Source organism: Apodemus sylvaticus, chromosome 10 (genome assembly GCF_947179515.1).
Source record: "Apodemus sylvaticus chromosome 10, mApoSyl1.1, whole genome shotgun sequence".
In the NCBI taxonomy this organism is placed as follows: Eukaryota; Metazoa; Chordata; class Mammalia; order Rodentia; family Muridae; genus Apodemus; species Apodemus sylvaticus.
This window is the reverse complement of record NC_067481.1, coordinates 75,794,454-75,807,967: the sequence shown is the minus strand read 5'-3', so window position 1 is coordinate 75,807,967 and position 13,514 is coordinate 75,794,454. Positions and strand designations below refer to the sequence as shown.

General features: G+C 40.0%; 2 protein-coding genes across 2 annotated transcripts in view; both read right to left on the bottom strand.

Annotated features, from left to right (window-relative positions):
- Positions 1 to 13,514, bottom strand: part of LOC127693478 (uncharacterized) — an 87,438-nt gene that overhangs the window by 52,920 nt on the left and 21,004 nt on the right. The gene's annotated exons all lie outside the window — the stretch shown is intronic.
- The window catches only part of LOC127693479 (uncharacterized), a 31,396-nt gene continuing 21,049 nt past the window's right edge, over positions 3,168 to 13,514 (bottom strand). The window contains exon 3 of the mRNA XM_052194380.1: positions 3,168 to 5,201. Within this exon, the coding sequence (XP_052050340.1) occupies positions 3,879 to 5,201 (1,323 nt within the window). The 3' untranslated portion in view covers positions 3,168 to 3,878. The remainder of the gene's footprint in view (positions 5,202 to 13,514) is intronic.

Sequence of the window (13,514 nt, the reverse complement as noted above, 5' to 3'; positions counted from 1 at the left end):
TTTAAAAATTTTAAAGACAATAAATTATGCAATCTATATTGGTAGATCTTATATTTCCCTTTTGTTCTATGAGCATGTTCTTTAAAGTCTTGTTAGATCTCTCCATAATTGTTTCTTATAGGATTGTAAGGTATGCTTGTAACACGTTCTGTGTCACAGTGTCTAAAAACTGTTGGATTCTAATGGGTACATCTGCTGAAGCCTTATTCTGCTTCAATTTGTAAAGGGATCTCCAAGAATGACATCATCTCTAACAAATTTATGATCTCAGAACCATCTGTTTCAGACGAAGTCCATTGAAAATCTCATTGTGAATCAATAGAATGGTGTATCAACATATGCCCATATTTTAGATTTTCAAATTCTACAAGTTGGAACACATAGGCTATTGTTTGACATTATTCTGGGGTAGCATCATTACATAGAATCAGGAGGCTTAATTCAGAATATTGCATTCCTATTGGTTGGTTGCCAATCTAATCATTAAGCTTTTAAGTCTGGAACTATTGTTGTGTTGTTTTTGTAAGTTCCCGGTTGAATTTATTGAATTTGTTTGAAAGTCCTTTATTTAATTTTTAGAATCCTCTAACCTCTGTTCTATGGCATGTAACCTTTTAGTCCTCTTTTTAAAATCTAAGTCTGTTTTATTTTGATCTTCCATAAAGAAGATATATAAAACTGTAATCGGTATTGGACATATACATATTTTTATGTTGATAGCCATACTATATGGGACCAAATGTTCTCTTCTGTAGCGTTTTCCATTTTTATCTTGGAAATATTTTTTAAATCTCTTTAATTTTCCCCTCTCTTTGGAGACTTCACTTTTTAAAAAACATTTCTCTTTCCTTTTTCTGATTATCCTATTTTTTCTTTATTGTTTCTTTCTTTTGGAGACTATACCACATTTTTCTTTTATATTGCTTCCCTGAAAAAATTTCTTTTTCTCTCCTTTCTCTGGAGAGCTTATTTTTTCCTATCTCTGTTTAAAAGAGAATCTATCGTATTTTTCTTTTCCTTTTTTTTTTTTTTGAGACTCCATCTTGTGTTTTCTTTCTCCTTCTTCTAGAAATGTTTTTCTTTTTTTGGGAGACTTTTTTCTTCTATGTGTATTTATTTATTTATTTCTGAATGATTTCTTTTTTTAAAAAAAGTTCTGTTTCTTTGTTTTTAAGATTTATTTATTTATTTTTATGTATATGAGTACTCCGTAACTGTCCAGATGGTTGTGAGCCATTATGTGGTTTCTGTGAATTGAACTCAGGACCTATGCTTGGCCCTGCTCGCTCTTGCCCTGCTTGCTCTGGCCCCACTTTGTTCCAGCCCTGATCACTCTGGCCTGCCATTTGTTTATTATTATATGTAAGTACAATGTAGCTGTCTTCAGACAGACCAGAAGAGGGCATCAGGTCTCATTAAGGATGATTGTGAGTCACCATGTGGTTGCTGGAATTGGAACTCAGAAGGACCTTCTGAAGAGGAGTCAGTGTTCTTAACTGCTGAGCCATCTCTCCAGACCTCTCTGAATGTTTTCTAAACTTATTTTTCTGTATTTAATTTTCTCTAAATTCCTTCCTCTGGGGAATCAATTTTAATATTGCTCTTAACCTTTTTTTCAAGTTATTACCTCTTTCTGTATTTAATTTTCTCTACATTCTTTTTCCATCTGTATGAGACTTATTCCTTTTAATTTATTTAATACTCTCTTTAATTACTTGATTTTATGAAATTTAAACTAGTTATATTTACCTATAATGTTTTATAGTCACTTTCCCCTTCTTTAACCCTAAAGTATAGCTTCAATCATTTTAAAGCATTTCCTTTTTTATTCAGTTTACACCCTTATCACAGCCCCCTCTCTCCTCTCTTTTCTATCTCACCCTTACAAATTCCTCCTCCCAATGGCCCCTCCCCTTCTCGTCAGAGAAGGGGAGCCCTCCTTGGGTACCACCTACTCTGAAACATCTAGTTCCAGCAGGATTAGGCACATTCTCTCCTGCTGAAGCCCAACCAGGCAGTCCAGATAGAGGAAGGTTGGGATCCAATGGCAGGGAATAGAGGCCTAGACAGCCCCTGCTCCACTTGCTAGGGGAAACTTGAATCATTTTTTACCTTATCAGAAAACCTGCTCTCTATTTGTGTCTGGCCTCTGCTTTCTGCACCGTGAATAGCCTGACCCCTGTATTTTCTCTCAGAGAAGAGGTGTTTCTGCCTTCTACATGTTAACTGGGAGCTGCCTCACTGGATATAGATCATTCCCCAGCTCAGGGAAGTTGTTGGTCCCACAGGCATTGTTGGGCCATCAGGCCACAAGGTGTCTGGCTAACATGAGCCCTCTCAGGGAGGCTTCTGTCCTGAGAGAGCAGCTCCCCCAGCTGGCTCAGCTCACAGCCTCCTTTGCTCTCTCTGTCAGGGAGGTAGCCTCTTGCTTGGCTTGGCTTTATGCACTGAGGCTACAGTTGAAGAGCTGGGATTTCAACACAGCCAGGGCTGCTTAAAAGAGTTACCTTAAAACTGCCTCTTTGGAGTCCTTCCCTTATTCCCTGCAGCTGGCCTTGTTGCACCATGGTGGGTTGGGGGGCGTGGCTATTCAAGGAAGTTCATGCCAGACATTTAGTGGGCCAAGCTTTCCCACCTGGCCTCTTTAGTTTCAGAAATAACAATTGAGATTTACTATATATTGTCAGGAGCCAAAATGCAACAAGCTAATAACTCGCAGGTGATCATCCTGAAATGCCCTGCTTTAGATTATTATATAATCTGCAACAGGTGCACCCTTATTAAGCAAGGCTGTCAGAAATTCATTTTAGGAAACATTCCTGATATTCATATGCTTTTCCTGTTATTATTAAGCATATATAACAACCCCTAAGTAGTAGCACACCCCTTTGGAGCAGATCTCTGCAGATGTACTGTCCTGTGATAATGTTGTATAGACAAGTAGAAGAGTCAAGTCTTAATGATGATCTTATAAGAATTTGTATAATTATGTCTGGAGTTATTAAGCTCTTTTATAATGGGACTACTATTAGGTTCCTTTTCTGATAGTCAAAACTGCAATGAGAACTCTGCCAGTCTCCCAAGTGTCACCAGTTAATTCCTCTTAGATAGTAACCAGACTTTCTCCTACTCAGAACACATTCCAAAACAATTAACCAAAGGTCATAAAAAATGAACTAATGATTTATTATAGGTGGTAGGGCAGAAGATAAAATATTAACTGGGTTTATCTATACAAAACTTCACTAATAACTTAGTTATGGTTTTTAACCTTCTGTGAACCTGTGGAGCTGTGACAGGTGATAGATGTTTAGCCAGATAGTTACTCCTAATGAATATGCCTGTAAACATTCACTGTTGTAAACTTCAACTTCAATTTATGAACTGAATTTTTTGTGTGTGTGAACTTGTGAGAATAGGCAACCAGCCTCATCTCTGACATAAAGTAGTTTAGACAGGATAATTTAGTTATAAGCTAGTTGGTGAGCAAGCTTAGCTAAGGGATAGGTGTTACTGCATAAACAAACCTCTGTGTCATTATTCTGCAACTGAGGCAGATACAGAAAAGCACAAATGGTTACACAGTGTATCAACTTCTTTATCTCAGGAGAGCGTGGCATTGAAGGGAAATCTCCTTGGGACAAATGATCCCAGTTTAATTAGACAAAGATATAGCAAGTCATATGTATACAACCATATATTTCCAGACAGGATACTTTAATGGAAGAGAGTTCTTATACCACGGACAACTCTTTTTACTCGCCACAGTGATATTCTGTCTCTGAAAGACATGAATCCTCTAGTCTTTCCCAGAAAATGTTTGCTGCTTAAAAGTAGGCTTTAAGACTGTGCCCAAAGGCAGTCCAAAGGTTAGTGCCTCACAGCTCCATCCCTGTTTCCCAGTATGCAGGGATGTCAGACATGCATGAACCTGTCTTCTCTGATAAAAACTCTTCCTTATTAAGGAGTGACTTGGCATCACTTGCTACAGTATCAATGAAGAGACTTTTCCAATAGTAAGTCTTTCTAAAGTAAAGGCCTGAGGCAAGTGGTCCCCCAGTAACATAGGAAATATATTCAATATACTTCAACAGTTTTTCCTTGAAGGATATATCTTTGTTGCTTGTTAACAAATGGAGAGACCTAAGGTGTGCTTTGATTTCATTCACAGACACATTGAAATCCTTGGCAATATTTCCCAGTGAGGCTTCATCCAGCCCAAAGTATGTCTTGTAGAGATTCAAGGTCTCCTCCAACTTTTGCATTTCATCTCTGATGAAGCCCCCAAGTGGAATGGTGGCCCAAACTCCTGCTTTCAGGGCCTCCAGCCAGATCTTCTGTCTGAGGAAATCCCTCTTGCAGTCAATGGCAGTCTCAGTAACACTGTGCAATGACATCATGAAGATGTGGCGTTTATGGGCCGGGAGCTCACTGAGTAGGGTGGTCTCCAGCTTTGGGAAGTCAAAGTCAGACACATCAAAGTTAGAGACTAGGAAGACTGGAGGCTGATTGGAGAGAAGCTCCTGAAGATGCCCTGAACAGTCATCTCTAATTTTCTTTAAGACACTATCTCTATTGAAAGACTTAGGTTTACTTCTCTGTTCATTACTGACATCTTGATCTATCTTGGTTCGAACAAAGTAGAACTTTGTGTTCATCTTTGCAATGGCTTTGGCCAGATGTGCATCAATTTCTTTGAAACGTGTAGCAGAGATGATAATGAAGAAGTCGTACTCACCAAACTTCATTTCTGTCAGATAGTTTTGTGGTGGGAAGGTAGTGGACCCAATGCCAGGCAGGTCCCATAGTGTTACATTGGGGAGTTTTGGGTGTGGGTATGGAGTTCTCTTCATGGTTGTCTCTACCACCCCAGTGCTGGCTGCACCTTCTTCTTCATCCCTCACTCCCCTCAGGGCATTGATAAAGCTGGATTTCCCTGTTCCTGTTTCTCCAGTCACAGCAATGTTCAGTGGGGCTTTGTCAATGTTTCTCAGAGCATGACTAATTTCAGACAGTGCTCCCTGAATATTTTGATCCTCCAGATGGGATTCAATCAAGGTGATGGTTTCTTCAGAGAGGATTTTGCTTTCCTTCTTGAAATTCTTAAAAAAATTTTCAAAGCTAAATGCCAAAAGTTGAGCAGTTAAAAGAGAGGGTCTGCTGGAAGAAGGCTTGACTGTAGCTGTGTGCAGTGGAGGATGCTGAATAGAGAAGAGAAGAGAGACACTGTGATTATCAATACATCAGGGCAATGCCTAGGAGTTTGTTCTTATGATAAGGAGGGACCTCATATGCTGATACCATTATTAGCAGAACACCTTCTTTTCTGTTCCTGGCTGCTGGCTTAATCTCTGATCTGCCTGTCATGTACCCTGATTCAGCCCTTACCTTCTTCTGTGGTTTCCCTTCTCCTTTGTTGTCCCATTCATGATCCACTTATTCCATCAGTGTTTACTTCTTATTTTAAATTGTCTTTGCCTTATTTCTATTCCTATTACAATTAATACTCATAGGTTGTAAAATCCATAAGGGCTTGTAAAATCCATAAGGGTTGTAAAATCCATAGATCAGCAGCATATCAAAAAACCTCAAGCAACATATCTCATGGAAAGGCTCCCTGCCTCCTTTGAGTGCTTAGGGTATTGCTTCTTATGCCTCATGACCTCTGGTCCCTTTCCACATCTATTCTAGTTTCTCTTGTGTAGTCTGTGAATAAAGGCATAAGCAGCATGAGGTGGGGAGCAGAAAAGATTCTTGACATTTCCACCAGAGGTTTGGATACATTTCTATATATGTGTAATCGACATCTCTTTAGCCATAAAGAAGATTGAAATTATGTCCTTTGTAGGAAATTGGATGTAACTGCAGGTAGTCATGTTAAGACAATAAAGCCAGTCTCAAAAAGACAAATATATTTTCTTATTCACAGAGCTAAGGTTTTTTATTGATATATATGTTATGTTGTAGACATGGCATGAAAGTGGAAATGAACCTGTCTGGTGGTCAAAGGAACTGAGGGGCATATTCATAACATGCGTGCTCCTTTGAAACTTCAAAACTAGATCTTAAAAAGATTTATTTGACAGGATTTCTCCAGTTTCTGTCTGCACCCAGAGCTGACCCTGTGCCACAGTTCTCCATACCCAAACATTCCAGGAGAGAGCAGGTCTCCCAGGAATGCGAACACGCCTGTGAGTACAGGTCAAACCACAACTTCAGTTCAGAGGGACCTGCCTGGAACCCTCAGGACACAGGAACTGAGGAGCAGCCTGGGACAGGATTCTTCCAGTTTGCTGGGAGCTGGTTCTGTGCCACAGCGCTCCATATCCAAATACCTCTGGGAGAGCTGGTCTCCCAGGAGTACCAACACACCCGTGAGCACAGGCAAGACTACCACTTCTGCTCAAATTCCTGACTCAATAGAGACCTGCCCCAGAACCATCAGGACACAGGAACCTAGGAGTTCCTTTGGGAGCAGTTTAGGAGCAGTTTGGGAGAGGATCCTTCTGGTTTCCATCTGCAACTCAGAGCTGACCCTGTGTCACAGCTCTCCATACCCAAATTCCTCCAGGAGAAAACATGTCTCCCAGGAGTACTGACACACCGGATTGCAGGAGGGATAAGCCACAGTCAGAGACAGCAAGACCAGGTAACACCAGACATAACTAGATGGCAAGAGGCAAGGGCAAGCACATAAGCAACAGAAACCAAGGCTATTTGGCATCATCAGAACCCAGTTCTCAAACCACAGCATAGCCTGGATACCCCAACACACCAGAAAAGCAAGACTCTGATTTAAAATCACATCTCATGATGATGATAGAGGACTTCAAGAAGGACATAAATAAATCCTTTAAAGAAATACAGGAGAACACAGGTAAACAGGTAGAAGATCTCAAAGAGGAAACACAAAAATCTCTTAAAGAATTAGAGGAAAATTCAACCAAACAGGTGAAAGAATTGAACAAAACCATCCAGTGTCTAAAAGTGGAAATAGACGCAATAAAGAAATCACAAAGGGAGACAATCCTGGTGGTGGAAAACCTAGGAGAGAGAGATCATGAGTCTTAGATGCAAGCATTACCAAGAGAATACAAGAGATAGAAGAGAGAATCTCAGGTGCAGAAGATACCATAGAAAGCATTGACACAATAGTCAATGAAAATAGAAAATGCAAAAAGCTCTTAAGTCAAAGTAACCAGAAAATTCAGGACACAATGAGAAGATCAAACCAAAGGATAATGTGTATAGAAGAAAGTAAAGAATCCCAACTAAAAGCACAAGTAAATATCTTAAACAAAATTATAGAAGAAAACTTCCCTAACCTAAAGAAAGAGATGTCCATGAAATTACAAGAAGCATAACAAAAAGAAGCAAATACACCCAAGAGGAGCAGAAGGCAGTAAATAACCTCAGGGCTGAAATCAACCAAGTAGAAACAAAAAGAACTATACAAAGAATCAAGAAAACCAGGAGCTGATTCTTCCAGAAAATCAACAAAATAGATAGAGCCTTAGCCAGACTAACCCGAAGGCCCAGAGACAGTATCCAAATTAACAAAATCAGAAATGAAAGGGAGATACAACAACAGAAACTGAGAAAATATAAAAAAATCATCAGTTCCTACTACAAAAACCTATATTCAACAAAACTGGAAATTCTGGAGGAAATGGACAATTTTCTAAACAGATACCAAGTACCAAAATTAAATCAGGATTGGATAAACCATCTAAACAGTCCCATAACCCCTAAAGAAATAGAAGCAGTCATGAAACATCTCCCTACCATAAAAAGTACAGGACCAGATGGGTTTAGTGCAGAATTCTGTCAGACCTTCAAAGAATACCTAATACCAACACTCTTCAAACTATTCCACAAAATAGAAGCAGAAGAAACATTACCCAATTTGTTCTATGAAGCCATGGTTATATGGATACCAAAGCCACACAAAGACCCAACAAAGAAAGAAAATTTCAGACCAATTTTCCTTATGAATATGGATGCAAAAATACTCAATAAAATTTTTGCAAACTTAATCCAAGAACACATCAAAACAATCATTCACCATTATCATGTAGGCTTCATTCCAGGGATGCAGGGATGGTTCAATATACAGAAATCCATCAATGTAATCCACTACATAAACAAACTCAAAGAAAAACCCCACATGATCATTTCACATGCTGAAAAAGCATTTTTCAAAATTCAACATCTCTTCATGTTATAAGTCTTGGAAAGATCAGGAATTCAAGGCCCATACCTAAACATAGTAAAAGCAATATACACCAAACCAGTAGCCAACATTAAACTAAATGGAGAGAAACTTGAAGTAATGAACCTAAAATCAGGGACTAGACAAGGCTTACCACTCTCTTCCTATCTATTCAATGTAGTACTTGAAGTTCAAGTTAGAGCAATTAGACAACAAAAGGAGGTCAAATGGATACAAATTGGAAAAGAAAAAAAATCAAACTATCACTATTTGCAGATGATATAATAGTATACTTAAGTGACCCCAAAAATATCACCAGAGAACTCTTAAAGCTGATAAACAATTTCAGCAAAGTGGCTGGATATAAAATTAACTCAAACCAATCAGTAGCCATCCTACAGTCAAAGGATAAATGGGCTGAGGAAGAAATTAAGGAAAGGACACCCTTCATAATAGTCACAAATAATATAAAATATCTTATTGTGACTCTAACCAAAATGTGAAAGATCTGTATGGCAAGAACTTCAAATCTCTGAAGAAAGAAATCAAAGAAGACCTCAGAAGATGGAATGATCTCCCGTGCTTGTGGATTGGCAGGATTAATATAGTAAAAATGGCCATCTTGCCAAAAGCATTCTACAGATTCAATGCAATCCCCATCAAAATTCCAATTCAATTCTTCATAGAATTAGAAAGAGTAATTCTCAAATTGATTTGGAAGAACAAAAGTCAAGGATAGTGAAAACTATTCTCCATAATAAACAAATTTCTGGGGGAATCACCATCCGGAACCTCAGGCTGTACTTCAGAGTAATAGTGATAAAAACTGCATGGTATTGGTACAGTGACAGGCAGGTAGGTCAATGGAACTGAAGTGAAGCCCCAGAAATAAACCCACACACCTGTGATCACTTTATCTTTGACAAAGGAGCTAAAACCATCCAGTGGGGAAAAGACAGCATTTTCAACAATTGGTGCCGGTTCAACTGGCACTCAACCTGTAGAAGAATGCAAATTGATCCATTCTTATCTCCCTGTACACAGCTAAAGTGGACCAAGGACCTCCTCATAAAACTAGATACACTGAAACTAATAGAAGGGAAAGTAAGGAAAAGCCTTGAACACATGGGCACAGGGGAAACTTTCTTGAATGGAACACCAACTCTAAGATTATGAATTGACAAATGGGACCTCATAAAATTGCAAAGCTTCTGTAAGGCAAGAAACTTGAGTAAAAAAGTATTTCCCTCACAGCCTTTCTCCAAGGAAGCATCAGTTCTTAAGGCTGAAGAAAAAAGATAAAGATCAGATGTGTTTCCTTCAGGAATCCATATATTACATATATGTCACTATATTACATATTTTGGACTTTGGGGCCACAACAACTTTTGTCTGATACTCCTAGTTTAATATAATCATAGAAGGACATTAAAACTATGTATATTTAATGATGTTTGGAAAACAAGACTTCATGATAGCTATGACTGTAGATCCCAGTTTATCAATACTGATACTAAGAATACCAGAACTTTGGAATGAAAGGTATGAATCACAGCCATACCCTTTTCTTTTAGAATTTCAGACACACATAGGATTTGGAGTTACAGCTGGAACACAAGGTAAATGCAGGAAGTCATGAGAGATTGGCTTCACTTAGCTTTAATACACTGGTGTTAATAATAGGATCAATTCCAATGCTTCATATATACAGAATTCTATTCTTGAGTCAGCCCATCATCTTGTTGGAGGCTATGTCACCAATAAAACTGGGGAAGGAGGGCATCAGTAAAGGGCCTGCCATCACTAGGAATAATATATTAAAATATCAAAACTTCCAGGGTAATTATTTGAGAATTTGTATGTGAAGCTGCCTGCATGTTTGCAGGCACACATGTATGTAGTATGAGTTTCAAAGGTCTACCCATCTCTGCCTCTCTGGTGCTGGGATGCCACGATTGGGTGGCACCTGTTGTGGAAAATAATTAAAAAATGCGCCATCCTGCACTATCACTGGCTATTTGGGCCCCAGGGACCCTGCTGCTTCCATGGCTAGCCCCATGTAGTGACAGCCCATCTTGTGGTTCTTTGGTTGTGGATTCTGCTCACATACCCAGCCATCCACCTCCTGTGATCATTGGTCCCAAATCCCTGTAATCCAGTAAAATCAAAACTTGTAATGTATCAGTCAGATTATACATTAAATTCTCACCCCACAAAAGTCCCACACAATGAACTCAGAGCAAATTGATACTGATATAAATTGCCCACACAGATAAGACAAATTGTCCTGTAATTATCCTTCCCTTATAAGATATTCATAACTACCTGTGGCTATTTAAAGCCACATGAAATCTGGATCCTCTTTCTCTTCCTCCATCTTCCTTCCTTCTCCTCTCTGTCCTCTCTTTCCCATCTCTAAAAATCTACACCTGCCTTCCTTTTCCACTGCCCAATCACAGGCTCTCTGCTTATCTTGTGCCTGCCCTCACCTGCATATAGACATCAATCCACACTGATTTAAAAGTCAAAGCAATATTTATGAATTCATGGTGATTGTGGCTACAGAAATAAATTTAAATTCATGTACAATGCATTATTTATATCCTCCTATTTATGTCATAGTTGCTGGCAGCATATGAGAGTTCCAGTCTTGTGTGACCATCTGAAACAATGGTTCTCAAAAAGCCTGACATGGAATAGACTGAGTCAAAACTCACTAGATGCCTCCAGAACACTTATATGGCATCTACATTGTGATGTTTAGCTGGAAATAAACCTAATATTGCATAACAACCCAACCTCCAAAGACACATTTTTTTCTGGAGAATTTTCTTAATAAGGACATCCTATATAAGTGGTAGATATTTCCACTGAGAAGCACTAATTGCTATACAGAACACTATAACTATTCAAAATAGCGAAGGCAACACTGAGCACAAAGGATCATAAGTCTCTAATAAAAGATTCTGAGGAGGGTTGAAGAGATGGTTCAGCAGCTGAGAAGACTGTCTGCTCTTCCAGAGGTCCTGAGTTCAATTCCCAGCACCCACATGGTAGCTCACAACCATCTGTAATAGGATCTGATTCTCTGTTCTGAGTGTATGTAAAGACTTAGATACATACAAATAAATGCATAAATTAATATTTAGAAAAGACTCCAAAGAAATTGAAGTAGATTAAATTCCTGTCAAACACTTCATAAATGATGAAAAAAAATCATATCACATGAGAGGCAGGTTGAAGGAGCAATTGCATCTGATGAGCAACAGAGTATGTATGAGAAAACATGAAGGACTTTTGAGGGTAAAAGGGAACTAGATAGATAAGGGGGGCATGGCAGAAATCAGTAGATAAACGAATGAATGAGAACAGATAAGAATGAATGACAATGTATAAAGGCACGCATGTATGGAAATGCCATAAGGAACCTCACCGTGTCATATGTGCACCTAAAATGTAATCAAATAGAAAAAAACTCAATAAAATGAAGAAGATACTGATGAATGAAATTAAAATGAATATATAAGATTTGCCTGAGAGATTCAGAAATATAAAATTTTGAAAGAAATCTTGAAAGTTCATTTACAACAGACGCAACACACACATACCAGATAAGAAGGCAGAGTAAGAAGGTAGGAAGAAAGGAAGGTAGAAAGCAAGCAAGGAAGGAAGCAAGTGTTTCAATAAATACCCAAGGATGTGAGATGCTCCAAAGCAGTCACACGGGACCACAGAAGACTGCAAATAGTCAAAACAATATTGATCAAAACCAATGGGGCTAAGAGTCACTATAATACCTGATTTCAAGGTGTAGCACAGAGCCACAGTGACAAAATAGCCCAATAGTGGCATGAAGGCAGGCCCATAGACCAATAAACTAATGAAAAGAGTGGACCTAGAAATATATTCATAACTGTGCAGGCAACAGAATGCAGCTACAGTCAGTCAGTATCTCAGCAAGGCTTCCAAATACTCATACTGCACAGAGGGCACATGGTTCGAAGAATGGAACTGTGCAAACTGGACACCAGTGAAGATTAAACCTTGACTCTTACCCTTTACTTTATACAAAAAACAACCTTAAGTGGGCCAAAGAGCTTATTATAAGATGGAAACTTTGAATCTCTTAAAGGAAAGGAGTCTGCAAAGCATAGGAATCAAAAGCAAAGTTACAAGTAGCATTCCATCTGCTGAAATACTTCTTAAATACAAAGCAAATAAACACCACCGTAATGAGATGATTCACAATTAAAAGCCTTAAAAGCACATCATGTGATGTCTCAACCAAAGAGATCCCTGGATGTCAACAAGTGCAGAAAGTAGATATGATACAGTTCATCAGAGTCACTTTGAAACATGTCAGTGGCCAGGCAGTGTTGGCACACGCCTTTAATCCCAGCACTTGGGAGGCAGAGGCAGGTGGATTTCTGAGTTTGAGGCCAGCCTGGTCTACAGAGTGAGTTCCAGGACAGCCAGGGCTACACAGAGAAACCCTGTCTTGAAAAGCCAAGGGCAGCAGCGGAGGTGGCAGCAGCCAGCGGTGGTGGCAGAAGCAGCAGCAGCAGCAGCAGCAGCAGCAGCAGCAGCAGCAGCAGCAGCAGCAACTGGTCCAGCGGAAGGGCTATCAGCAGTGGAACCAAGGCGACAGGGTCCAGGCAGGCCTTGTGCCCACTACCACTGACCTTCAATGGCCAGCCGGAAGCGGTGGCAGATTTACAGCGCCTTTCACTCCACAGAAGCTACATCCGAACTCTGCCTCCCACCAGTCAGTTAAGAGAGTCTCTCCTCCATCTTGGATCTCGGGCGCAAATATAACCCAAGGCCAACATCGCAGGGGTCTAAGACCGATGGGCATTGGCCTGCACCCAGGCCAGGGGCTGTTCTGGGGGGAGGGGGGGAGATCGGTGTGCATACGCCGCCATTTTGACTACAGGACACCAGAGAGTTCTAGCAGGCAAAGTCAGCTAAGACTCATAGCCTGAGGCTAACATAGCAGGGGGTCTAAGACAGACAGGCCTTGGACTGCCCCTAGGCCCTTGGCTGCTTGGTGGGCCATCTGTGTGCCACCCCGGCTAGGAGGTTGTTAGCCTAGCAGACTCTCCCAGCACTTTCAGGAAGCATGCACACACTCCACCATCCTGGCCACCTGACAGAACCAATTAACAGTCATAGCCCGAGGGAAACTTTGCTCAGACCTTAGCCTGCCAGGCTTTTGCCTAGACTCAGGGACTCAGCAGTTAGGCTAACCTTGTGTGCACCAACCTGGTTGGGAGATCGCTGCCCAGCAGAGTGACCAGCACTC